The sequence below is a fragment of the Dipodomys merriami genome, unplaced genomic scaffold, assembly GCF_024711535.1.
Source record: "Dipodomys merriami isolate MVZ:Mamm:240054 unplaced genomic scaffold, mDipMer1.0.p SCAF_13, whole genome shotgun sequence".
NCBI lineage: Eukaryota > Metazoa > Chordata > Mammalia > Rodentia > Heteromyidae > Dipodomys > Dipodomys merriami.
The window spans coordinates 10325936-10353678 of NW_027202604.1; the positions used below are offsets into that span (position 1 = coordinate 10325936).

A 27743-nucleotide genomic window follows, 5' to 3' on the forward strand; every position below is an offset into this window, starting at 1 on the left:
AGTACAGGGACAGACCTGCAGAGCAACCTAGGGACTGGCAGTGGCTGTGCTCATTTGCTTGAGCTTTAACAAGCTAGTGTTGCAATCAGATGGTCCAAGGCCAGGAATCCAAGGTCAGAATATGTTGAAATAACGACGTGAATCAGGTAGCTCAGGATTCCCATATCCCTGCAGGACTACCCGAGTCACTAAGGAAACACCTTGCTTAGGTGTTAGGGCCCTGCTCCCTGCCGTGTGTGTGTGTGTGTGTGTGTGTGTGTGTGTGTGTGTGTGTGTGTGTGTGTGTGTGTGTGTGTGTGTGTGTGTGTGTGTGTGTGTGTGTGTGTGTGTGTGTGTCCCTGCCGTGTGTGTGGCCCCCCCAAATCCCCCCAACCAGGCTAAGCCCATCAGCAGCTTCTGGGGGGGAGTGGAGGTGACAGATACTGAGGACAAGAAAGATTAATGATGGAGTGTAATGTTCATGCTGAGAGATAGGGTGACCCGGAGCAGGTGGCAGTGTGGGAGAGAGGTCCTGCGTAAGTGGAGTGAATAATAGGCTTCAGGGTGGTTTAAAACATGGTCCCGAGTTGGAATCCTGACCCATTGCTTTCTGGCTTTGTGGTTCCCTTTGAAGAATGTCCTCACCTCTTGTCAGTGTTTCCGGTTTCTAGCAGTAAATAGGAGATGATGCGACTGTCATCTTCCCTACTCATTCAACAAATTGTTATTTTAATGTGTCAGGCATTGATGTAGACACTGGGGAAGGAGTGACAGATGGGTCCTTTGCTTTTGTAGAGCTTGCTTTCTGGTAGCGGAAGCAGACAGTAAACATGAAAATAGCAGAGTGTGACATGTACCATGCGGGGAATCCCGGAGAATGCGAACTGAGAAGCTAGTGAGAGTGCTGGAGAAGTGGTCTCCCGCCAGTATCCCTGAAGGCTTCACTACACGCTGGAGCACGTGGCTGCACCAGTGACCCACACCTCTAATCCTAGCTACTCCGGAGGCTGAGAGCTCAGGATCACAGGGCAAAGCCAGCCAAGCCAGGAAAGTCTATGAGACCTATCTCCAATTAACTAGCAAAAAGTCAGAAGTTGAACTGTGGCTTTAATGATAGAGCACTAGTCTTTGAGTAAATAAAAAAATTAAAGAACAGCACCCAGATCCTGAGTTCAAGCTCTAATTCTCTTCCCCCCCCAGCATGTGTGTGCGTACACATCTGTGCACATGTGCATACGTACACACACACACACACACGCAGAGGGGACAAGGGTTCCAGGGGGGTGGGGTGCAGAGACCTTGGGGCCTGAAATGGCTTGGAGGTGAGCAGGAGAGAAGAGGACAGGAATTGAGATGGAGCAGATAAATGAAAGCAGATCTTTCACGGACCACTGTTGGCTATCTATCTTGTTTTATTTATTTTTTAATATTCTTGGATTTGAATTCACTGCTTCATGCTTGCTTTTCTACTACTTAAGCCACACCACTAGCCCTTTTGTTTTAGGTTATTTTTTTCTTCTAGAGTCCCAAGGTGGAGTAATCCTCCTACTAGTCTTTGCTGCATAACTGGGATGACAGGTATAAGCCACCTTTCTCAGCTTGTTTGTTGAGATAAGAAGTCATAACTTTTTGCCCGGACTGGCTTTGAACCCACATCTCTCCAATTTCTACCTCGAGTATCTAGATTAGAGGCATGAGTCAGCGTGCCTGAAATGCGGAGATGTTTTTAGTTTAAGTTTTGATGGATACATGTCTAACTAGACCCAGACCATTCCCAGTACCCTAGCAAATTCTTTCCTGCTCCTTGCTATTCAAAGTTCTGTCCTTCAGAAGCCACCACGGATCTGACTTGGGTCACTGTAGCGTAGTTTTACTGATACAGAAATTGGTATAAATGATACTGCATAGTACTTGCTTTTCTTTCTTTGCATTGTTGGGGAAGCTGACACTCCATGGGCAACCACAATCTGTATATCCCTTTGCCCTTGTGGATCTGGGCTGTTTCTAATGGATTCATGTTAGATTTGCAACCGCTCTGGTTCCTCTGATAATAGACATGTAGATAGAAGGGTTGGTAGAACAGATGTGTCTCCCCTCTGTGCATACACAAGATCTTGTACCTGCTTTAATCTCTGTGTAGTGACTGGGACTATTAGTGATGTTACTCTAGAATGTTTGGTGTGCCAGTTGCTCATGCCTGCAACCCTAGCTACTCAGGGGACTGAGGTTACGGGATTCTTATTTTCAATTAAACACACACACACACAGAAATGGAGCTGTGGTTCAAGTCACACACACACACACACACACACACACACACACACACACACACACAGAGAAATGGAACTGTGGTTCAAGTGGTAGAGCTCTAGCCTTCAGTGAAAAAGCCAAGGGAGAATATCCAGGCTCCAAGTTCAAGATTCAGTTCTGGCACAAAATAAATGTGTTTTTTTTTTTCCAGCTGATGATGAGAAGCTAATACAAACATGGTGTTGAGAGAGACAGAGAGAGACAAACAGGCCCTCTTAGAAGTTTTTGTAGTCTAGGTACAATGATATATCAGTGTCTTGAAGAGGAGAAAGAGATTGAAAAATGGATGGTTTGGGGTTGTTGTAAGGGCAGAGATAATTGTATCTGACGTGAGGGGAAGGAGGGAAGAAAAGAGGGAAATGAGGGTCAGTGTCCACATTGTGGTCCTGAGGAATTGTAAAGGATGATGAAGCCATTTACCAGGGAGGGGAAGGACCAGAGCTAGCAGCAGGCTTGGGATGTGTGAGGATCAAATACTTTTCTGAATGGGCCGGGAAGGTGGCTCAGTGGTAGAGTGCTTGCCTTGCATGCTTGAGGCCTCAGTACCACATAAGCAGAAAAAAAAGCCAGAAGTGGCACTGTGGCTCAAGTGGTAGAATGCTAGCCTTGAGCTGAAGAGCTGAGGGACAGCACCCAGGCCCAGAGTTCAGGCCCCATGACCAGACCCCCCCCCCAAAAAAAAAAAAAAAAAACCAACTTTCTGGGGCTGGTAAATTAGGTATGTCTGTTAGTATAGTCAAATGTTAATAAAAGTGTTATCAAGTATTGGTGATAAAAATGAGGCATTGAATTTTAGTGTTTGGAATCAATAAAGGTTAGGTACTATCACAGATAAGCAGTACTAGATAGTAATTATTGAGGGCTGGGTATGGTGGTGTGTATCTGTAATTCCGGTTACTCAGGAGGCAGAGATTGGGAGGATCCCAGCTTGGTGCCCCTCCAATCCATAAAAAAGATAGTTATCAAGATTCGACTTCAGTAAACCAGCTGGGCACAGTGCTCATACCTGCAATCCCAGCTCTGCAGGGTGGTATGAGTTAAAAAGAACAACAAGGGTAAAGTGAAATGGTGGGAAAATAGGATCTGCTGGGTGGTAGGAGGTTTGGAACTTCAGGTAGAGAGTTGGACCATATTTGTTTGTGATGGTGTCTGGCCTGGAAGAAGTGGAAGCCCAAGAAGTGTTCTCCTGCCAGAGAAGAGGTCTTTGGCTTGGCCTCCTCACTCTCTGTCAGCCTGGGTGAACTCAGGCCAACCACACCCTTCTCCAGGCATTGAATTACTTGTCCTACAGGCTTGTTGGGAGGTGAAATAAGATGACTTGGGCTGGGTGGAAACTAAAAGCTGATGATCCATGTTGTTCAAGGGAGATTTGGAGCAGAGTGAGCGCATGCTAGGTGGAGGCTGGGATGCAGGAAGGAGTTGCTTTTGGCCCCTTATCAGGTGGAAGGTGGGACCTGGCAGGGACAATGGGGAGGGGCTAACTCTCAGATCCTTTGAGGGAAGAGTCCAATGGCGTTGGTGGGGCAGATGAATGGAGCCTCTGGCCAGGAGAAAGGGGGGTAGGATGGGGTGAGGTGGTTGGAAGGGTGACATTGGAGCTGAGGGCCAGACTTCTGGGTGTTGGTATACAACTTTGCTAGCACAAAGCCTCGTAGGTGGCTGGGAATGTGGGCTACTCTGCTGTACGGGTTGGGCTGGTTGCATGGATTTGAGAGTAGACGGACCAGATGATGACTGATACAGTGAGAACGCCAGGCCTCCAGGAAAACCACATGTAAGGCATGTTTTTTCCTCAGCCCAGGGAACTTGATGCCAAAGGACAGGCTGGAGAGGATGCTATCAGTCAGCTGGGTGTCTGCGCCACTTGCTGCTAATAAGTAGCATCATGGGTCTTTCCACTGTGTTGAAGACTGAGCTGGCCGTGAGGCATCTTTATAGACAAAGTCTGAGTGTGTATGTATGTATGTACGTGTATATGTGTATGTTGATGCTGGGGCTTGAACTCAGGGCTTGGGCTCTGTCCTTTAGCTTTTTGCTCAAGGCTCTACCACTTCAGTATTTTATTGGTTCATTGGAGATAAGAGTCTCACATACTCTTTGTCCCTGGACTGGCTTGAGATTCTCAGTAGGATGACAGGGGTGAGTCACCAGCATCCAGAGCGTGTTAGATATGTGTATTAAAAGAAACCCATTTGAGTTGGGGGCCATTGCTCAAGCCTGTAAATCCTCACTCACTGAAGAAAGATTTGAGGATTGAGGTTCTAAACCAACTGGCCAGGAAAGTCCGTGACACTCTTATCTCTAGTTAACACCCAACAAGTTGGAAGTGGAGCTGTGGCTCGAGTGATAGAGTGCTAGTCTTGAGTGCAAAAGCTCAAGGGCAGTGCCAGGCCCTGAGTTCAAGCCCCAGGCCTGATGTGGGATGGGGTGGAATCCACTTGAGAGTCTAAAGCATGAGGATCTTGAGTTTGAGGCCAGCTTGGTCTACATAGTGAGAGCCAATATCAAAATAAAATAAAATATAATAGGCATCCTGTAATTAATGTTCTTGGGTACTAGCTTCTAGGCTTTGGTGTCACTCAAAAGCTCCCAAGGCCTTGAGGGTGGGGCTTGGTGGTTTGGCCCTTCAGAGGTGACTCAGATGGGATGCAGGCTTAGATTAACTCCGCCCTTTGGTAGCACCTGGTTTGGGACTTCAGTACCAAGTCAAGGGTTGTCACCAAGACTTGTTCTCTTGCTCTCTCTCTTTCTCTCTTTCTCTTTTTGCCAGTCCTGGGTCTTGAACTCAGGGCCTGGACACTGTCCCTGAGCTGCTTCTGCTCAAGGCTAGCACTTTATCACTTGAGCTATAGCACCATTTCCAGCCTTTTCTGTTTATGTGGTACTGAGGAATCAAACCCAGGGCTTCATGCATGCTAGGCAAGCACTCTACCACTAAGCCACATTCCCAGCTCTTGCCTTCTCCCCCTTCCTTCCACCCTCCCCTCTCCCTCTCTGTCCCGCTCTCCCTCTCTCTCTCTCCCTCTCCCTCTCTCTCTGCATCATTGGGTTAGAACCCAAGGCCCTCATCTATGTTAGGCCAGGGCTACACAAGAGAGACAGGCTCCCAATCCCAAGACTTCTTCCTTCCCTCCCTTCCTCTTCCTCTTCCTCTTTTCCTGTGGTATAAGGGTTAGATCTCAGTGCTTAGGCGCTGTACCATTTGACCCCCAACCCCAACCCAGGACTACTCTCCTGATTTGCTATTGAGGAGAGTGGATAAGGAAAATTCCATAAAGGTTTCTATCTGAGTGATTAAAAGAAATCATATAGTGTTTCCATTCTTCAGCGCCCCTCACCACTTTACTTAGTATTTAGTTTTGTGGTTCCCTGTGGCTTTCCAGGCCGGAATGGCACTGTTACAGGCGATTTGTTTCCCATTTCTCTCACAGAGGACAGATGTGGGCTTCCCCTAGTTTCCATGAAAAATCTCAATTCCTTGAGATCCGCTCATGAAAGGCATTTTGAGAAAGGAAGAGTCTCACAAAGTGGAAGTTTTAGCAAGGGTTTATTTTCTTATAACAAGATTCACATGTGGCGGGTGAAAGGGAAGAGAAACATTCCCAGTTCCCCATGAAGGAAATGGGAGTTAAAGGTTCAGAACAGTGGTTCTTATTTTTATCTTGGGCTGGACATGGGTATGACTGGAGGTTATATCATTTACAACTTCTAATCCTTAGCCAGTGGGTCTGGGTGGGTAAGATGGGTGAGTACCATCCAAAACACAGGTGAACTTCAGGATTTCCTTTTGCATTGTGTGTCCTTTCATTCTCCCCCCACCCCCCTGTCTTTATAAATATATATTTTTTTCATGAATAATTCCCAGATCTCAGCCTCTGGAGCAGTTAGGATTACACTCCTGAGCCAATTGCCTAGGGGAGGGGCAGTTTGTCTTCCAAACACTAGATGCTTAATAGTGAATCTTTAATTTCTTGGACGGAACCCAAGGTGATTGCAAAGGGACTGCCATAGAGAATAGCTCCGATCAAAGGGCACAAATACAAAGGTGGGGGACTTTTAGGTAATTCACTTTTAATTAATTTGCAGGCCTCAGCAAAAGCATCTTTTAAGTTGTCTGGGTTAGACAACTCATGATAAACTGGGTTAAATGGTTGATGTTTCATTTTTTTTTTTCCCGCTTAGCATTGAAATGTTACAAATAATGTTGCTGGGAACATATGGGTGCAACTCTTCCTTTGGATGTATGCCTTTATTTTTATTTTTGCATAAGTATCTGCGAGTGGATTTGCTGGGTCATATTTAGGAGTTTATGATTCCCTTAAAAAATGGCTAACTTGCCAGGCTGTGGTGGCACATGCCTGTTCCAGACCAGCCCTGGCAGGAAGGTTTGTGAAACTCTTTATCTCCAAGTAGACATCAAAAAGCTGAAAGTGGAGCGGTGACTCAAAGTGGTAGAGTGCTTAACCTTGAACAGAAAAGGTAAAGGATAGCACCTGGGCCTCAAGGTCAAGAACTGGTATTGCTCCGTGCACCACAGACAGAGTGAAAATAAAACGGAACACAAAAACTCACATTGTTGTTCAAGTATCACTTCCAAAGAACACCTTGAAGAGCAGCAGCTGTGCCCTCAGTGAGCTATGCCCTCCTTGTTTGTCTCCAGGACCCAGCCATGATTTGACATTCTAACCTCTGAATTTGGCTATTCTAGGTCCGTCCCTTCCCCCTGCTCCCAAGTGCTATCACGCCTGTATGCCCTTTTGCTACTGGCTTACTTTACTTACTTAGCATCCTTAAGTTTAAGTCACGTGTCAGAATTTCCTTTTTTTGGTTGCTCATGGGGCCTGAACTTTAGGCCTGGGCGCTGTCCCTCAGCTCTTCAGCTCAAGGTTAGCGCTCTATCACTTGAGCCACAGCACTACTTCCGGCTTTTTCTGGTTATGTGGTTCTGAGGAATCGAACCCAGGGCCTCATGCATGCAAGGCAAGCGCTCTACCACTGAGCCACCTTCCCAGCCCTAGAATTTCCCTTTTTATTTATTTTTAGTGTCAGTCCTGAAGCTTGACCTCAGGGACTGTGTCCTGTCCCTGAACTTTTTGGCCCCAGGTTAGTGCTCAGCCACTTGAGCTATACTTCCAGCTTTTTTGGTGGTTAATTTTAGATCACAGTCGCTTGGGCTTTTCTTGTCTTGGCTGGCTTTGAACCATGATTCTCAGATGTTAGCCTTATGGTAGCTAGGATTACAGGCACGAGTCATCAGTGTCTGTCTTTCTGTTTTTGAAGGTCAACCAGTATCTGTTTTCCCCCCTAATAATAGTTTATTGCGGGCCTATAGAATGTTTTATTTATTCTCTGATGGGTTGCTTCCATCTTTTGGTAAATAAGGCTACACAAGGCTGGGAGACAGTGGGTGTAAACACCTCAGACTTCCTGATATAATTATCCCTTTTTTCCCCCATTTGTTTTTTGTATTGTTGAATCCTGAGGCCATGCACATTCCCGGCCAGTGCTCTACTCCTGAACTCTACACCAGCCCACCTGTTTCACTTCTTTTGGGTTTATACTCAGAAGTGGAATTGTTGGATCATGTGGTTCATTCCATGTTTAAGTTTTTGGGGAGCTGTCATATTGTTTTTTTCCTATAGAAGCTATGCTATTTTACATTATTCCTACCTGCAGTGCACAAGGGCTCCAATTTCTCTACATCCCTGATAACAGTTGTTTTCTGTTTTTTTTTTTTTCCCTCCCATGTAGCCAAGTTACTGGGGTGAGGTGGTATCTTGATTATAGTTTTGGTTTGCATTTCCATCATGATTAATGATGTTGAACATCTGGTTCATGTGTTTATTGGTTATTAACAATTTATATGAACATCTTAAGAGGAAATATTTTTTGTCCCAGTACTGGGACTTGAACTCAGGGCTTGAGTACTAAAAAAAAATCCCTTTAAGGCTGGTATTCTTCTACTTGAATCATAGCTTCACTTATAACTTTTCAATGGTTAATTGGATATGAGTCCCACAGACTTTCCTGCCAGGATCCTCAGATTTCGGCGTATTGAGTAGCTATGATTACAGGCATGAGCCACTGGCACCTGGCTTAAGAGGAATTTCTGAGACATGGTTAGGAACTCACTGGCTTGGATAACCTAGGTTTTCCTCCAAAATGTTGAGAGTATTGGTGTGTGCCGCAATGCTTGGGTCCTTGACCTAATTTTTAATTGGGTTGTTTGGTTTTGTTGTGGAGCTGGAGGAGTTCTTCATATATTCTGGATATTAACTCCTTATCAAATCAAATATTTGATTTTAAATATTTTTCTTCTGTGTTTCTTTTTTTCCCTTCCATTCTATTGCTTATATTCTTAAATATGCAGAATTTTAAACTGTTGGATGAGTTCCAATTAATCTATTTTCTTTTTTTTTCCCTATTATTATCATTGTGAAAATACTGTAGCCTTTTCGTTTTTCCCTTCATGGGCACAGAACTTTTTTTTTTTTTTCTGCCAATGACTATTTAGATATTATAAATATCATTCATGGGCCATACAAAATTATCAGTGTAGGCACACAGCCTCAAGTCGTCAGTAAGAGGTGCTTAAGAACCATTTGTTTCTGTCCCTGTGCTAAATGATTTCAGAGGCCTTACAGAGCAGGACGGATGGACATTACCTACGCCAGTTACTATTTCTCTTGGTGTAGCTGAGTATAACATTGGACGTGCAATCCTCCTCAGCTTCTAGAGTGCTGGGATTACAGGTGTGAGTCACCCAGTCAGGCTGTCTCTGATTTAACATCAGATCTAATACATTATTGTCAAATTCAGTGTCATGTAGCTTTCCCCTTATGTTGTCTGCTAAAGAGATTTACAATTTTTATTCTTAGGTTAAGAAATTTGATCTATTTTGAATTAATTTTCATTCTTTCGCACTGTAGCAATTCAGTTTTTTTATACATTTTTTATTGTAAAAAATACTGTACAGAGGGGTTACAGTTAAATGAGCAAGGTAATGAATACATTTCCTATCAAGCATTGTTACCTCCTCCTTTGTTTTTCCCCTACCATCCCTTAACCCCCCTCCCACCAAATTGTAAAGTTCATTTTTCAACATAGTGTCTTGTGTATCTCATTGTTACAATGGGTCAACCTGTATCCCTATTTAAGCATTTTGTTTTTTTCCTTCCCCTCCCCAAATTAGAAAAGTGTATATACACAAGATGCAGAGCAATGACATCAAATACAGTGAAAATGCGTTATACCATGGGGGAGTAACATACAAAGAAACAAAAAAAATCACATGGTACATTATAAGTACGTTAGGAACAATATCAAGAAAGAAAAAACAACTTGTGTCCCTATCTTGGGGTTCATTTCGCTTAACATCATCTTATATAGTCATATGTACATAGCTTTTGACATTTTCTGCTTGCCCCAGACATATATTAGTTATTGCAAATAAGGGAAACCACGGGACCTAATGTTTCTTTGGGCCTGGCTTACTTCACTTAATATAATTTTTTCCAAGCCTTTCCATTTCCTAACAAATGGGGCAATGTCATTCTTTCTGATGGAGGCATAGAATTCCATTGTGTATATATACCACATTTTCTTGATCCATTCATCTACTGAGGGGCATCTGGGTTGGTTCCATATCTTAGCTATGGTAAATAATGCTGCAATAAACATAGTTGTGCTGTTAGCTTTAGTATGGTCTTGTTTGTGATCATTTGGGTAAATGCCCAAAAGTGGGATTGCTGGGTCATAGGGGAGCTCTATGTGGAGTCTTTTGAGGAACCTCCATACTGCTTTCTAAAGTGGTTGAACAAGTTTACACCCCCACCAACAATGCAGTAGGGTTCCCTTCTGGCCACATCCCCTCCAACATCTGTTGTTATTAGATTTTCTGATTATAGCCATTCTAACTGGGGTGAAGTGGAATCTCAATGTTGTTTTGATTTGCATTTCTTTTATGGCTAGAGCGGTTGAGCATTTCTTTTTTTTTGTTTTTGTTTTTTTGGTCCAGTTGTGGGGCTTGAACTCTGGGCCTGGGCACTGTCCCTCAGCTCTTCAGCTCAAGGCTAGCGCTCTACGACTTGAGCCACAGCGCCACTTCCGGCCTTTTTTTTTCTGCTTATGTGCTGCTGAGGAATCGAACCCAGGGCCTCATGCAAGCGCTCTACCACTGAGCCACCTTCCCAGCCCGAGGTTGAGCATTTCTTCATATGTCTATTGGCCATTCTTATTTCTTCCTCAGAGAAGTTTCTCTTTAACTCTTTAGCCCACTTATTAATTGGGCAGTTGTTTCTTTGAGGATTTGTTGTTGAAAGATTTAATTTTTGAGTTCCAAGTATATTTTAGATATGAGACCCTTGTCTGTTGTATGGCTAGTGAAGATCTCCCAATCCGTGGGCTTTCTATTGATCTTGCTAGCTATTCCTTTGCCATGCAGAAGTTCTGCAGTCTCATGCAATCCCATTTGTCCAACCTTTCTTTGATTTGTTGGGTTTCTGGGTCTCTATTAAGAAAATTTTGGCCTATGCCAAGGAGACCTAGGGTTTCTCCTATTCCTTCCTGTAAGGTTTTCAGGGTGTCTGCTTTGACTCCGAGGTCTTTGATCCATTTGGAGTTGATTCTAGCTTTAGTTTTCTACAGGTGATTAACCAATTTTGCCAGCACCATTTACCGAAGAGGTTGTCTTTCTTCTATTCTATTTTTTTAGCTCCCTTATTGAAGATTAGGTGACTATAGGTCTGTGGGTTCATTTCTGGGTTGTTGATTCTAGGAATTCAGTTTTTTCTAGCACCAGGTGTTTCGGTACTAGGGTTTGAGCTCAGGGCCTTGTTGAAATGATTGTCCTCTCCTCACTAAGTGGTATTGGTGTATGCTTGTCAGAATATTCTCGCAATGGATATGAGCTGTTATTATTGTGAGGTCTTTACTGTATGGAACTGGCCTATGTTAATTTTTTTTAAGAAAGTGCAGTGAAGCTGGACACTGGTGCCTGACTCTGGCCTGTAATTCTAGCGACTTAGGATATTTAGATCGGAGGATCTTGATTTGAAGCCAACCCAGGCGGCAAAGTCTGTGAGACTCTCTCCCAATAACTTCCAAGAAAAAAAAAAGTTTGAAGTAGAGCTGTGGCTCAAGTGGTAGAGTAATAAATATCTCTGAGTTCAAGCCCGAAGACTGCCCAGGCTCAAAGTTCAGACCCCACCACTACCACAAAAAAAAATAGAAAAGGAAGTGCAGCGAAGCAGGAGGATTGTGAGTTCAAGACCAGCCTGGGATATATGGAGAAATCCTGTCTAGAAAGGAGGAAGGAGAGGAGAAAGAAAGGAAAGAAGGAAGCAATAAAAGAAGGAAAAAAGGGCAAAGGTTTCCAAAGTGGTTGCATAGTGTGTGTGTGTGTGTGTGTGTGTGTGTGTGTGTGTGTGTGTGTGTGTGTGTGTGTGTGTGTGTGTGTGTGTGTGTGTGTGTGTGTGTGTGTGTGTGTGTGTGTGTGTGTGTGTTGGCTTGAACTCAAGGCATGCATGCTGTCCTTGATCTTTGTTGCTCAAGACTAGCATTCTACCACTTGAGGCACAGCTACACTTCTGGCTTTTTGCTGGTTAATTGAAGGTAAGCATCTCACAGACTTTACTGCTTTGCATGGCTTTGAATCATGATCCTCAGATATCAGTCTCCTGAGTAGCTAGGATTACAAGTGTGAGCCACCGGCGCCCCGCTGGTTGTATCTGTTTATGAGGATTCCAGTTTTGCACATGTTTTCTTTGTTACTGTCTGCCTTGATGATCAGAGCTATCATAGTAGGTGTGCAGCTACTGTTTTTTTCTTCAGTGCTACGGTTTTACATCAGGCCTGAGTGCAAGTCGAGACCTCTACCTTTGTACAGGTTCTTTTCATAGCTATTGATAAATGTTGAATGCACGGGTTTACTCAATGATGCCCCAGCAGTGCATTCTTGCTGTAGGACACCGCTGATATTGACTCAAGTTTTCCATATTTTAGGCATGACTGAATCCTGCTGAGCAGTGCTGTTAATGTGGCTCTCTCTCCATCCCTCCCTCCCTCCTTCTCCCTCCCTCCCTCCTTCTCTCTTTCCTGCTCCTCTGGATAGCACTCCAATAGCAAGCGGCACACATTAACTCTGAGAGAATGGCCGAGGAGCCCATTCCCCTGCTCTTGTCTGAAATCTGGGTTGTGACCATTTTGTTTATTCAGTTTAGCTCCCTGCTAGTCATCTTCCTGGCTTCCGTGTGCTGTAAGGAAAGCTGTCACATTCACTAGGCCTCTATGCTTAGATCCTATTGGGATCCCCACCCCTCCACCCCTGTCCCCTGGAGGACAGTGCAGTGACCTTTTCTTCCTTCTGTGTTTCCTCCTGTCTGTGGAGCCCTGTTCTTGGGGGGAGGTGACATCATCTGGGCAGTGTCCCCTCCTTGTGTCCAGGTTGCTAGCTGCTGCAGTAATTGGCCTGGCAGTGAGCTCCCTAAAAGGTTGTCCTTCAGCTGGTACCCTGTGAAAGCCACAAGGCTGAGCCCCTTGGGAGTTCCCTTCGCCAGCAGCCGTCATGTCTAATTAGGGAGAGATAGGGGAAAGGTGTTTGGAAGGGAGACGTCTTATCTCAAAGAGCAGTGGGTGCACTGGAGCATTTGGAAGGTGAGATGAAGGGCAGAATGGAGGGCAGGGTAGCAGCAGCTCAGAGCACTTGGCGGAACAATAACGGCTTTGCTGGCAGTCCAGGAACCTGGCATTAACTACGTGTATAAAGGACTTATTTGCCCTTTTTAGCGAATGAGGTAATGAGTCCCCTGCATATTAAACATTTTCTGCACTTGGTTGCTACATGGACATGACAGGTGTTGGAAGTACCATTCTTTTTGTTGTTGTTATATTTTTTATTAGTTTAATTGTACTGTGGGGTTTTTTGTTTTTGAGATATTTCTATCCGTGCATATAAAATAATTTGTTTTCTGTGGGATGGTCTTGGGGATTGAACTCTGGGCATGGGAACTGTCCCTGAACTTTTTTTTTTGCTCAAGGCTGGCACTCTACCACTTGAGCTACGGTTCTACTTCCTGCCTTTTGGTGGTTAACTAGAGACAAGAGTCTCATAGACTTCCCTGCCTGGGTTGGCTTTGAAGCTGGATTCTGAGATCTCAGACTCCTGAGTAACTGGGATTACGGGCATGAGCCACCAGCGCTGGCTCATATAATGTACTTTGATCAAATCTATACCCGATACGACTCTTCTATATCCTTCCCCTGCACATTCTGAAACAGTTTTTAGTAGGTTTTACTGTTCTCTTTTAGGATGTGATTTTCATAGCCTTAAAAGTAATTCCTGATACACACAGCAGACAGATCTCAGGACAGCAGATAATGAGGGTGGTGGCCACTTACTGCACTGGGCTGGCAGGGGCCATGGTGAAGACTGGGGGCTTAAACTCTGGTGCAGTCATACCTGTGAATTGCAATGTGAGTTGCATAGGCAATTTAGCATTTTCTAGTAGCTCAGTGCAGTAGTTTCTCAGGGATATCATAATGAATTAGTACAAGATGCTTGGGTTAAAATAACAAAATTTCTTCACTGTTTTGGACTCCAGGAGTTGGAGATCCAAGGAGATCTAAACTATCATTAGGGTTACACTGTATACTTCATCTTTGTGATTCTAGGATTTGAACTCAGGGCCTCATGTTTTACCACTAAGCCACATCCCAGGACCTGCCATGCCTGCTGGAGGCCGGAGAGAGATACACAGAGAGGCCTAGCAATTAATTTTCATTTATTTTAATACCTTCTTTAACCAAATACTCAAATGTCATTATGGTATATAATCAATATATAAGAATTGTGTATGTGTATGTATGTTTGTGTATGTATGCGTGTATGTATGCGTGTGTATGCGTGTATGTGCAAGTACTAGGGCTTGACCTCAGAGCCTTGTACTCTCGCTTGACTTTTTCCATTCAGGCAACTGGCACTCTACCGCATAAGCCACACCTCCTATCTCCTCTCTGATTGGAAATGAGAGTCTCACAAACTTTTCTACATCGGCTGGCTTCAAACCTGGATTCTTATATCTCAGCTTCTTGAAGAGCTAGGATTACAGGAATGAGCCACCAGCCCTGGCAAGAATTGTTTTTATTTTTTTTATTTTTAGCCTAGTGTCCCTTTATTTTTCTTCATATGTATGTATCTGTGTGTTTATATGTATATATAATTGTTATTATAAAGGTAATATATAGGGGTTACAATTATATAAGCCAGGTAATGAGTACATTAATTTTTTTGAACAATATCACCCCTTCCCTCACACTCTCCCAGTTTTTCCCTCTCATCCCACCCACAAGTTGTAGAGTTCATTTTCAGCATTGTGAGTACCCCTGCTGCATTGGTTCACTCTTTGTCCTCCATTGTTGTCCCTCCATTTTTGTGCTCGCCTTCCAAAGAAAGATAAATGAACAAACAAAACAAAAAGAAAGGAAAACAAAAACAGCAACAAGGAAAAAAACAACTTCTTTGCTTCCGTTTCCTGGAGTTCATTTCGATAAATATTATTTTATTTGGTCAGATGCACACAGACATTGTACTTGAGTTTTCCTCCCCAAAGAGTATCCTTGGGTCTCACTGTGTGTGAATGCCTTTATAATGTGTGGTGTCCCGATCTTTTATTTTAGATCTAGCTTCTACGTATGAGAGAAAACATGCACCATTTGTTTCTTTGAGTTTGGCTTCTGGCAAGAATTCTTTTTTTTTTTTTTTAATTGTGAAAATACTGTACAGAGGGGTTACAATTACATGGGCACTGGCAAGAATTCTTAATGAGATATTTAGGTTTTCCTTTTTGGTAGCACATCTCAGCGTGGCTTGTCAGTGTTTGCTTGTGGTAGCCCCCACACCTCAGGAATGCTGTGTGGTTTACTGGTGTTCTGCCCATTTTCTCTCTCCAGCCTCCTTGGTTTTCAAGAATTTTCTGTTTATTTAGAAAAAGTCTCCCCTCATTCTGGACAAAAGAAATAAATAATAGATTTTGTAGAAACTACTGAGATCCCACGACTCAGGGGAGGCAAAAGTAGCTAATTTCGCAAGAAAAGACCATTTGTTTTCATCTACTCCTGTCTGTCTGTCTGTCTGTCTGTCTGTCTTTCTTCTTTCCTTCTTTCTTTCCTTCTTTCCTTCTTTCCTTCTTTCCTTCTTTCTTTCTTTCTTTCTTTCTTTCTTTCTTTCTTTCTTTCTTTCTTTCTTTCTTTCTTTCTTTCTTTCTTTCTTTCTTTCTTTTTCCTTCCTTCCTTCCTTCCTTCCTTCCTTCCTTCCTTCCTTCCTTCCTTCCTTCCTTCCTTCTTTCTCTCTCTCTCTTTTTTTTCTTTCTTTCTGGATAATGCTGTGGATTGAATATCGTAATTCAGTTACATTTTTAAGGCCTAGTGTTTATTGTATGGAAAATTTGTTAACACTGTATCACAGGGACTTAAATAAGTGTTTGTTAAAAGTTCAGGGTATGGGCCTTTTATTTCTTTATTTTTATCCAGTAAGAGAAATCTAAGGCTTTATTATTATATATTTCCCTACCATGAGATCTGTGACTCAGCCAATTGTGGGTCTCCTATGAACACTGCTATTGTTGTCTGTCATGTTAAGACAAGAAGGAAATACAAGCTTTTCTTTCTGGGGGATTGCATTGAGTCGGTTGCAGTAATGAACTGATGATCTATATCTCTGAAAGTGTTTGTTGTCTTCAAGAATTCAAAGCTTGTTTCTTGTGAGCTTGAATTGATTTCAGTGACAAAGGCAGCAACCCAAATGTGAGAAAAGTTTTGGGTCTTTCAAAACTACTGCAAATAATTCTCATTCATTCATTCACTCATTCATTGGAGATGAGAATCTCACAGACTTTCCTACTTAGGCTGTCTTTGAACTCAGACATTAGCCTGTTGAATAGCTAGGATTATAGAGGTGAACCACTAGCACCTAGTCCTCTTCCAGCTTTTGGGTAGTTAATTAGAGAAAAGTGTCTTAAAACTTTCCTTCCTGGGCTAGCTTTGAATCATAAACCTCAGATCATAGCTGCCTGAGTAGCTTTGATTACAGATGTGAGATACAGGCACTCAACTTCTGGTTGTAGTTTTGTAATACATTTTATAATTTACTTATTTGTGTAGCCATTTAACCCCTGTCCAACCACCCCAACACAAGCTACAAAAGAAAAGTTTTTTTTGTTTTTGTTTTTGGTTGCTCAGTGTAATTTACTTTGGTTTGTTTGTTTGTTTTTTTTGCCAGTCCTGGGGCTTGAACTCAGGGCCTGGGCACTGTCCCTGAGCTTCTTTTGCTTAAGGCTAGCACTCTACCACTTGAGCCACAACGTCACTTCTGGCCTTTTCTGTTTATGTGGTACTGAGGAACCGAACGCAGCGCTTCATGCATGCTAGGCATGCACTCTACCACTAAGCCACATTCCCAGCCTATGTAATTTACTTTGGACAAGCCACATTTTAAGAATTTAATCTCAGGTTGCTAGGTAATGATCATCATATCGGACAGTATATGTGAAAGGCTTTTGCCTAGAATGAACTACTGTATGTTATTTGCTATTACCACCATTTAGTTTCTGGTTTCCTAGCCACAGCAGATCTGAAGCAGTAAATGCTTTAAGTAATGAAGCTTCAGGTAATGCCTAGCAGAGTTAGGCAACAGTAGCTCAGGCCTGTAATCCTGACTCATCAGGAACCTGAGATCTGAGAATCACAGTTCAGTGCCAGTCTGGTCAAAAAATCTGTGAGGCTGGGAATGTGGCTTAGAGGTAGAGTGCTTGCCTAGTTTGCATGAAGCCCTGGGTCCAATTCCTCAGTACCACATAAACAGAAAAAGCCGGAAGTGGTGCTGTGGCCCAAGAAAGAAGCTCAGGGACAGTGCACAGGCCCTGAGTTTCACAAGCCCCAGGACTGGCAAAAATAGAAACAAAAGCTGTGAGACTCTTATCTCCAGATAATCAGTAGAAAGTTGGAAGTAAGTTGGCACAAGTGATAGACCACCAGCTTTGAGTAGAAAAGCTAAAGATCAATGCCTTGGCCCTGAGTTCAAACCCCATCATAGGAAGGAAGGAAAGAAGGAAGGGAGGGAAGGAGGGAGGAAAGAAAGTATAAGTAAAGAAAAGGAAGAAGGAAGGAAGAAAGACAAAGAGAAAATGAAAAGGAAGGAAGGAAGAAAAGGAAAGAAAAAGTAAAAAAAGAAGGAATGAAGGAAGGATATAAGGAAAGGAAGAAAACAAACAGGAGGAGGACAGTTGTCTGTGTATGTGATAGGGATAATTCAGTACAAGAATGCTAGCAGCCGCAGGACTCCCTTGAGTGGTACAGTGTCCCAGCTTGGTGCAGAAAATGATGGTTTTTCCATGGGTGCCTTTTGTTCAGGCCACTGCAAGAAGACTTTTCTACAAAGATGTGGGGTATGAAGAATATGTGGACAAAGCTAATGAACAATTCCTCTCATCAAGTATTGCTCTAACAAGCCTGTATTCTAGTAGAAGTCCCTTGGGCAGTCTGCACAGATAGAAGCCCCAGAGCTCATTACATGTCAGTGGGTGTGTGTCTGCTCAGATCTCTCAGATTCTCACGGCTTCTTATCTATGCTTCTGGTCCACATGGACCAGAGTTTGCATCTGGAACCTTGGAATCTGCACGGCTCACTCAACCTCATTGACTTTGTGGAAGACCTCATTATTTGGGGAGAGTTTGTGGGATGGACATTTTTGGAACTGGCCCCTGCATGGATCTCCACTGAGGACCAACGGGGGTGGGGGGGGGTGGGGGGGTAAGCAAAGGCTGGGTAGGGGTCAGCCGACTCCAGCCAGCAGAAAGCACAACAACTAAAACTAAAGTGCCCAAAGCAAATAAGCCCTTTGCCTTTACTCTGTGTGTGTGCATGCGCCTGTGTGTTCATTTTTCTTGCACAAATAGAAAATTACACAATGGAGGTGTGCTGTGTCTGGGGGTGGCTGTCATAATAACTAGGGTGCAATGGTTCTCATGCAGGACGATCAGTCCCTGGCTGCCTGTTACAGAATTTTGTTTTTGTCTTTCTTGTTTTTATTTTCAGGCGGAGGAGTCCTGTAAATGTAATGGCTGGAAAAACCCCAATCCCTCCCCCACTCCTCCCAGAGCCGATCTGCAGCACATAATCGTCAGTCTCACGGAGTCCTGTCGGAGTTGTAGCCATGCCTTAGGTGAGTTCTTCAACCTTCCAGGAAAGGAACAAGGTCACTGCGGCTCACTGAATTCCGTGGTGAACCAAACATGAGTGTTCGTTACCTCTCTGTATGAGGCCAACAGCCACAGTCTCCCTGGTCATGTGAGTTTGCTGGTCACAGGATTTCCTGTAAGTGAGGCAGACACTGTGTTGTGCAAATTGACTTTTTTTTTTTCCTTTTTGCTAGAACTGGGGCTTGAACTCAGGACCTGTCTTTTAGCTTTTTCACTCAAGATTGATGCCACTTGATCCACAGCTCCACTCCTGGTGTTTAAAAGCTGGCTAATTGGAGATCAGAGTCTTTTGAATTTGTCTGCTTAGGCTGGTTTTGAACTTTGATCCTCAGACCTCAGCTTCCTGAGTACCTGAGATTACAGACGTGAGCCACTAGCCCCTGGCTATGCATTGAACTCTTCTCTCTTTCCACAAGAGCTGGTTTGGACTGAGGGATTGCCAATAATGGGAAACAGGATAACAGAGGTATTTAAAATAAGTCATATGTAACGTATCTTGATTCATTCTGGTGGTGGGCTACAGATCTCTGATCCTAGGGTTGAAACCTTGCCTAAGTAGAGATTTGTATAATCACCACCACCATCGCTGTCACCATCAGGATCATCACCATGATTATCATTGTCATCACGGTTGTTACTATTTTCTGATTCTCAGAATTCTGAGGGTGCTCTTGTGTTATCTCTGTGTTCCTTTGTTTCTTATTATTGATAGCTTTTATTTCATTGGACTTGCTCTCACTGTGTGGTGAATGTTTGCTTGTTTTGCTTTTCGACTTTATCTGTCCCTGCAAGGTGACTATTGCCACCTGGCAAGATAGATTTTGTTGCATTATTCAACAAGACTGAGCTAATGTGTTATTGTGTGTGGTAATAATACTACCAGTTTTAGGAGTTTCTTCTCCCTCATTCTCTCTGTGGTGCTAAGGATTGAACCTGAGGCTTCGCACATGCCAAGCATCTGCTTTGCCACTGAACTACAGCCTCAGTCCTAGGAAATAGTCTTCCGTCTATGTATAACCTCAAATTCTTGCTCTTTCTGGCTGAGCTCCCTGAGTGCTATGATTAGGGGTATATTCAAAAAAATGGCTTGAGATTGTATTATATTTGAGAAGATTAAAGTTAATGAGGAATTAGTTTTGTCCAGATATCAAAATGGTGGGTTGCACAAGATCTTGGAATATGATTCTCACCTTTCTACTTTCAGTTATCCAGTCTCCAAAGACTGTAAGTCCTTTACTTAAGAGTTTTTACCATCTACCATCTGGTCACAAATGGGTGACAACTTCTGGAGTTTCTCTCCACAACTTCCTGCTGATTTAAATGATGCAAGCCAGCCTCCAATGTGAACAGGGTATTGGGTGCACTGAAGTTTTAAGATATTCCCCTGGAGCCGGGCGCTGGTGGCTCACGCCTGTAATCCTAGCTACTCAGGAGGCTGAGATCTGAGGATCGCGGTTCAAAGCCAGCCTGGGCAGGAGAGACCATGAGACTCCTATCTCCAATATACCACCAGAAAACTGGAAGTGGCGCTGTAGCTCAAGTGGTAGAGTGCTCGCCTTGAGCTGAAGAGCTGAGGGACAGCGCCCAGGCCCAGAGTTCAAGCCCCACGACCGACAAAAAAAAAAAAAAAAAGATATTCCCCTGGAGAATGCTTCATTACTCACAGAGCAAAATGGCAGGTAGTATGATCTTCCCAAGAACTTGCCATACTGGAATAATACCCTGACAGGAAGGAAATGCACCAAGAAATACGTCATTGTGTTGCTTGTGGACTACTCTCAAGTAATCCAACCTGCAGTTCCTTTATATCTTCTTCCTTTCCCCCCTCCCCTTCCCCCTTTCCTCCCTCTCCCTCTCCTTTCTGAGTTCTCACTGTGTTGCCCAGGCTGGTCTCCAACATGAGTTCAAGCAACCTTCCTGTCTCAGCCTCCCAAATAGTCACATTACTAGTAAGTTCTTAAGCTGTGAGTTTTATTTTTTTTTGTTATCATAAAAATAATAAATATACAGAGGAGTTAGGGTTAGTTTTTTTTTTTTTAAAGTAATCAGAACAGAACTGTCCTTGCTTATAATTTACCGTTTTTATGACTGGTCTCTGAGCGAGTAGACTGAGCACCCTTTATTTAGAATTGCTTCAGGAAATCTGATGCAATGAAAAGCTGGTCTCAAGAAACACTTAAGTGAGGCCTGGGAAGGTGGCTCAGTGGTAGAGCGCTTGCCTTGCATGTCTGAGGTCCTGGGTTCGATTCCTCAGCACCACATAAGCAAAAAGAAAAAAGACGGAAGTGGTAGAGCGCTAGCCTTGAGCTGAAGAGCTGAGGGACAGCACCCAGGCCCAGAGTTCAGGCCCCACAACTGGACCCACACTCTCCCCCCCCCCCCAAAAAAAGAAACACTTAAGCAGTAGGCATGAGCTACATTTGGTATTGAGTGGGAAATCATATTATCCCACATCAACTGACTAACATTTAAAAACAGGATCTTCTTTCTTTATCTTTGCAAATGGTCTTGTCCTGGCACAAAACACATATGAAGGCCAGAGGAGACAGAAACTTACAAAACTAACCCACTTTATTTCCTTTGAAATTAGCTTTGAAAACAAAATACCCTGGGTGCCAAAACAGGATAAAAAAATGAATGCAAAGAAGTACAGATTTTTTTTTAAATATGGGATGAGGGAGGATCAAGCTCAGACAAACCCTCTACCAGTGATCACATACAGCCTAAAACTGGCAAAGTCATGCCTGAAATTTGGGACCCTTTAAGTAAATGAAAAGCATGCTTATAAACTTATTTGTGATATTAAGCAACTAGGAAGAATTTAAATATCTTAGAATAGGACATAATTGGTTATATTGTGAGTATCATTATAAAATTCATTATGGCTGGGTTAATCTGATCAACATACAATACATGAAGGTGTGAAATGCCTAGATTATTCTCCTTTGTACCATTAATACACACTAATAAAACAACAGTATAGCTGGGATGTGTGTGTGTGTGTGTGTGTGTGTGTGTGTGTGTGTGTGTGTGTGTGTGTGTGTGTGTGTGTGTGTGTCTACTTAGCCCCAGCTTTGTATGAAAATGTGCTTGACTTTTTTCCCCCATGGTTCTAGGGCTTGAACTCAGGGCGTGGGTATCTCTGTGTGTGTGTGTGTGTGTGTGTGTGTGTGTGTGTGTGTGTGTGTGTGTGTGTGTGTGTGTGTGTAACTTGAATTTAGGGCCTGGGCACTATCTCAAAGCTTTTTTCACACAAAGTTCTTACTCTACCACTTGAGCCACAGTTTCACTTCTGTTTTTTGTGTGTGTATGTTTTTGTTTGTTGTTGTTGGTGGGTCTTGAACTCTGGGCCTGTCCATCAGCTCTTCAGCTCAAGGCTAGTGCTTTACCACTTGAGCCGCAGTGACACTTCCAGCCTTTTCTGCTTATGTGGTACTGAGGAATCAAACCCAGGGCCTCATGCATGCAAGGCAAGCACTCTACCACTGAGCCACCTTCCCAGCTCTCCCCCTCTCCCCCACCTTTTTAAAGTAGTTAATTGGAGATAAGAGTCTCAGGCTTTCCTGCCTGGACTGGCTTCAAACCTTCTGAATTCTAGGATTATAGGCATGAGCCACTGGTACCTGGCTGGTCTGCTAGTTTAAAACTTAAATGTCTGCACATGAGTTATCTACTCCTGTTATTACTGTTGGAATGTTAGTTTATTTATTAATTTTAGAATAAATGCTCTGGTAACTTATTTTGTGAGACTATTCCCTGTCTCCTCTCCACAACTTTCCTTGATTTTTAAAAATTTTATTATGGAGAGTTTCAAACCTGCAAAGATAGGAAAAAGAGTAGAACAAACTGCTCTGTGGCCCTCACCCAGCTTTAAGGATTACTAACATTTGCTATTTTGTTTGATCTAAATTCCCCCCCCCCCTCTTTTTTTTAGTCATAGGGCTTGAACTCTGGGCCTTAGTGCTGTCCTTTAGCTCTTCAGCTCAAGGCAAGTGCTCTACCACTTGAGCCACAGCACCACTTCCAGTTTTCTGTGGTTTATTGGAGATAAGAGTTTCATGGACTTCCCTGCCTGGGCTGGCTTTGAACTGCTATTCTCAGATCTCAGCTTCCTGAGTAGCTGGGATTACCATGGTGCCTCTGCCCTCTCCTTTTTTTTTTTTTTTGCCAGAGTATTTAAAGCAAGTTCCAGATGCATTATCTCATGCATTTCCCTAATAAAGTAGAGGTTGAGATACTGGGAATCTTCTCAGAAATCATGCAAGTTTAATGCTCAGTTGGTGTACATTGTTTTGTTTCCATGTAAGCACTTCTGACTTGGATAATATACAGTTTACAAGCCAGCCATGGTCCTTTTATGTCAATATGTAATGAAGGTTTCTGGGCTTGTCAATATAGAACATTCTAGCTTCTTAGTTCTACTGATGAGACCATGTATACCTTCTGCCTCAGCCATACCTTGTGTGTATGTGTGTTTACGCACATGCAAGTGCATTTGTCAGTACTGGGGCTTGAAACTGAGTGTCTGGGCACTGTTCCTTAGCTTTTTTGCTCAAGGCTGGTGCTCTGCCACTTGAACCACATCTCCACTTCTGGCATTTTGCTGATTAATTTTCGAGAAGAGTCTCTTGGATTTGTCTGCCTGGGCCTGGCTTTAAACCAGGATCCTCAGATCTCAGCCTCTGGGGAAGCCAGGAGGTTGCTAGCCAGCCACCAACACTGAGCCCATACTCGTTCTTTTGGGCTCTGGTTTTCTGTGGTCTCCTGTGAGTTTTGTTCACCCCAGGCACCAGGAGGCCTGTTGTGGTAAGTTGCCACACCTCTGTGTCTTGTGGACATAAAACACAGTGGTGACAGAGTCTGCTCAAGTGCAGAGAACATTGAAATGTGAATTAGGCAATAATAATCTTGGGCTTGACCACACAGTTCACCAAATTGCCTAATCTTACACTTCACTATAGAATGAAATGGTTAAACCTGGACTGTGCAGCACAGATCACTAACTACCAGGTATTCATCAGCCCAGGAAGTGTGTCCTATCCAGATGGAGATGTACAGGTGCAAAGCAGAGCACACAGCACCTTACCAGTGTGTTTTTTAAAACATTAAAACGATAATATTTAGGATATTGGGTTAATAAAATATTTTATTAAAACTTTCTGTTGTATCTTGGGTCTATCCTTCTGAGCTGTGTGAAAACAAACCCAAGACTACAGTTTTATGAGCAAGTGTTTTTCTTTTAAATGTAAGAATGTATTTAAGTCTCGCTGCAGTGGATCAGAATCACACCAGGGCTGTATTGCATGGACCATGTGGTACCTGCTAGTGGCCATACATCTGTAGAACACAAAGGAGGCTGGTTGTGTGCAGCTTTCTCTGTCCTTTTCAGTTGCTATTATGTCACAACATCCTCATATCCCTTCCTCTCTTCCTCCCTTCCTCCCTTCTTCTTTCTCTCTCTCCTACCTCTATTCCAACCCTAACCCTCCGCCCCCATTCCCTTTTGTTCCAGTACTAAGCCTTGAATTAAGGGCCTGTGCTCTCATTCTGTTTTCTTGCTCACAGCTGGTGCCCTACCACATGAGCCACATCTCCAGCCCAGCATTTTTCTGGTTAATTGTAGAGGGAGTCTTACACACACTTTTCTGCCTGAGCTGGCCTTGAACCTCCATTCTCTGGGTGTCAGCCTCCTGGGTAGCTAGGGTTATAGGCACGAATTAATGGCATTGGAGAGGTTATTTCTTGAATACTATAAACAGGATGTCTCTTGTATTATTTCAGACATTTAAATAATTTAGGCAAGAAGTGGTGCTGTGGCACAAAGTGGTAGAATGGTGACCTTGAGTGAAAAAGTTCAGGGAAAGCACCCAGGCCTTGAGTTCAAGCCCCACTGCCAACTCCTCCTCCCATAACCCTCCCCAAGAGAATCATTTAGGCAGATTATAGGTTAGGTACAGCAGGAGTTCAAAGAATAAATAACACTAGTGGTATTTTTTCTACTGAGCTGGCATGTTGCTTCTCTCTGCCTTCTTCTGTCATGAGGTTCTGTTGATTCTCCCTCTCTAGGCCTCTCTCCAACACTGTCTAGATTCATGCTTTTCCTCCTCAGTCCCTGGCTCTGCCTACTGTGGCTCCAGATGTCTCATTCCCATTCTTGCCCACACAGATTGGCCAGGAATTCGTGATGAATCTGGTCATGTACCTCTGCTTTACCTGCCTATAATCGCTTTCTCATTGACGTCAGAGTATAGTCTAGTCTCCATGTGGACATGCTGGCCTCTTCTGGCTTCTCTGCCTTCTGGGCTATTATTCCCAATGCCAATGTTGCATCTGCCCTTCTGGCTGCTCCAAGTTCTCTGAACCTCCAGGTTTTCCTGCCCTGTGGCAGGTCTGGAGGCTCACACTACCTGCACGGCCTCCCCTACCTTTCCTTCAGGGAATCCTGCCTGACCCTCAGGGCTTTGTAAAGAGTATAAAGACTTTGTGGGAGCTATGGTGCCTGCTTCATCTGATGTCATCATAATTACCTGCCTGTTGTTTTCAGCACTGTGATTAAGGGCTGGTTTTTTTCCTCAAGGTCAAAATATATGGAATTTCTCAGGTGTAATGAGGTCTATCCTTTTCTCAATGCATAGTCACGGAACCCAGACATGCTCAGAAGCCAGGCAACTGCAATCCCAGCTATTTAGGAGGTTGAGATCTGAGGGTCACAGTTCAAAGCCAGCCCCCACAAAGACAAATCCCAGAGACTCTTATCTCTAATTACCCAACAAAATGCTAGAAGTGAGGCATAGCCCAAGTGGTAAAGCATCAGCCTTGTGCACAAAAAGAGAAACTAGCGTGTGAGGCCCTGAGTTCAAGCTCCACTGATGGCACAGAAAAAAAGAAAGAAGAAAAAACTCAAACCACTGAAAAAGAAGAAATGCTCAGAAGAGCAGAGGGCTCTTCATAGATGGTCATCTGGAGTGGCACTGTCCGTGGTTTTGGCCATTGGGCCTGGTGTGGTAGTGAGTCCTCCAGGTGTGGCTGACTTGAATTGAAATATACTGCATGTGCAAAATGTACATGGTCTTGAAGACTTCTTATGGCAAACAAAGGCAAGGTATTTATTTAATAGCGGGTATATGACAGTGATAATACTTTAGTAGGTTAAATAAAATATATTAGCAAAATGAAGCTATTTATTTATTCATTTATTTTCATTTTGTATTGCAAGTATGGCTTAAATTCAGGGCCTGGGTACTCTGCCCTTTAGATTTTTTTTTTTTTTTTGGCTCAAGGCTGGTGCTCTACCACTTGAGTCATAGCTTTTGGATAATTAATTAGAGATAAAAGTCTCTCTGACTTTCCTTCCTGGGCCACATTTGAACTACAGTACTTCAGATCTCAGCCTCCTGAATAGGTAGGGTTACAAGTATGAATCACTGGTGCCCGGCTATATTTATTATTATTATTATTATTATTATTATTATTATTATTATTATTATTATTTTACATTGATCGGTTGTACTGAGGATTGAATCCTGTGCTAAGCACATGACTTACTAATGAGCTAAATCCCCAGCTCTTCTTTCACATTTCTGTTAGTTTTTTTTTTTTTTAATCCGTTTTCTGCTAGGTAGTCCGGGCTGGCCTTGGGCTCTCCATCTTCCTCCCCGGTGCTGGGGTTACCGGCCTGTGCTACCATGTCTAGCTTTTACCTTTCTTTCTTTTTTTGGGGGGGTGTCTTAGTGTTTGAACTCAGGGCTGTACGCTTAGTAGGCAGGCACTCTGCTGCTCGAGATACCTACTTTCCCCCCTCCCTTTCTGCTTTTAGCTGTTTTTTCAGATAGTGTCTTGGACTTATGCTCCTGCTAGCCTTGGACCACAATTCTCCTGATCTCTTATTCCCAAGTAGCTGAAATGATAGGCATGAAGCCTTGCACCTGGCCTTTAAAAACAAACAAACAAAAAAGCCCAACAAGCTTTTTTTTTTTTTGTGCAATGACTGGGATATTTAAAGTTCCATTGTGGCTTCTATTCTATTTCTTTTGGACTGTTGTTATTTAATGAGCTCTCACTCTCACTGCTCTTTTCCTGCATTTCAAGTCTGTGATTACAAAAGGGAAACCACTGGGAAATGATTACCCTTTCGCACATTAGTTCATTCAGCTTGCTTTACTGCAGTGATTTATTTTACCTCTTCAAGCCTTGACCCCCAAACACCCATGAACAAAACACATATTTGAGCAGATCTCAGACCTCCAGACTATGCCATTTGCTTCTGGTGCAAAGGAGCAGAGACAAGTTAATGTCTTGCCCAGTGGGTGTCCGTCCACAGGGCAGGGCATATGGGTCTGGCAGGCTGTCCTTCTGTGAGGTGTGGGCTGGTGGGTACATGGAGCCAAATCTTAGCAAGGGTCACAGCACACGGTGACAGTGAACTTCCTGTTCCCGGCCAGGCAACAGCTGCATAGTGATTCTTGGCATCAGGCATGCGTTTGGCCACACCGTGGTAGGTCCTCTGGGTGTTTGCGAGTCTGACATGGCAGGAGAGGTGTTGGGGCACATCCTCCTGAAGAGATGTTAGAAAAAACCTCGGGCCTCTCCCAGACCTCTGACTTGCACCTGGTCTCCACACAAAATGGATTCCCACACAGGGAACCTTTTGCAGGCCAGGTTGTTAGGATTGTTACTGAGTTTTTGAGGTAAGGTTTGGTGATGTAGCCTAAGGTGAACTTGAACTCTCAATCCTGCCTCAGTGACCATGCTTGACCCATCTTGAGTAATTATGTATTCGTGTTTTGTTACAAGATCTTGGAAGGCCATTCACCTATTATTATCAAAGTCAGGTGAAAATAAGATTTTTCCTTTTTACAAACCCTTTTTAATTTGGAGGTGTGTGTGTGTGTGTGTGTGTGTGTGTGTGTGTGTGTGTGTGTGTGTGTGTGTGTGTGTGTGTGTGTGTGTGTGTGTGTGTGTGTGTGTGTGTGTGTGTGTGTGTCCTGGGCCTTGAACTCATGGCCTGGCACTGTCCCTGAGCTTTTTTGCTCAAGGCTAGTGCTCTACCATTTGAGCCTCAACTCTACTTCTGAATGTTCGGTTATTTTTGTTGTTGTTTTTGTTTTTGCCAGTGCTGGGGCTTGAACTCAGGGCCAGGGCGCTCAAGGCTAACACTGTACCATTTGAGCCACAATGCTACTTGCGGCTTTTTCTGTTTA

General features: G+C 43.5%; 1 protein-coding gene across 3 annotated transcripts in view; it reads left to right on the plus strand.

The window, feature by feature from the left end:
• Kat2b (lysine acetyltransferase 2B) overlaps positions 1-27743 on the plus strand; it is a 103697-nt gene that overhangs the window by 16272 nt on the left and 59682 nt on the right. For 2 of the 3 annotated variants that reach the window (XM_070018677.1, XM_070018678.1), the window contains exon 2: positions 18380-18506. In XM_070018677.1, the coding sequence (XP_069874778.1) occupies positions 18380-18506 (127 nt within the window). Of the gene's footprint in view, positions 1-18379; positions 18507-18791; positions 19010-27743 lie in introns of those variants that run through there. The other variant, XM_070018679.1, reaches the window with a different exon arrangement.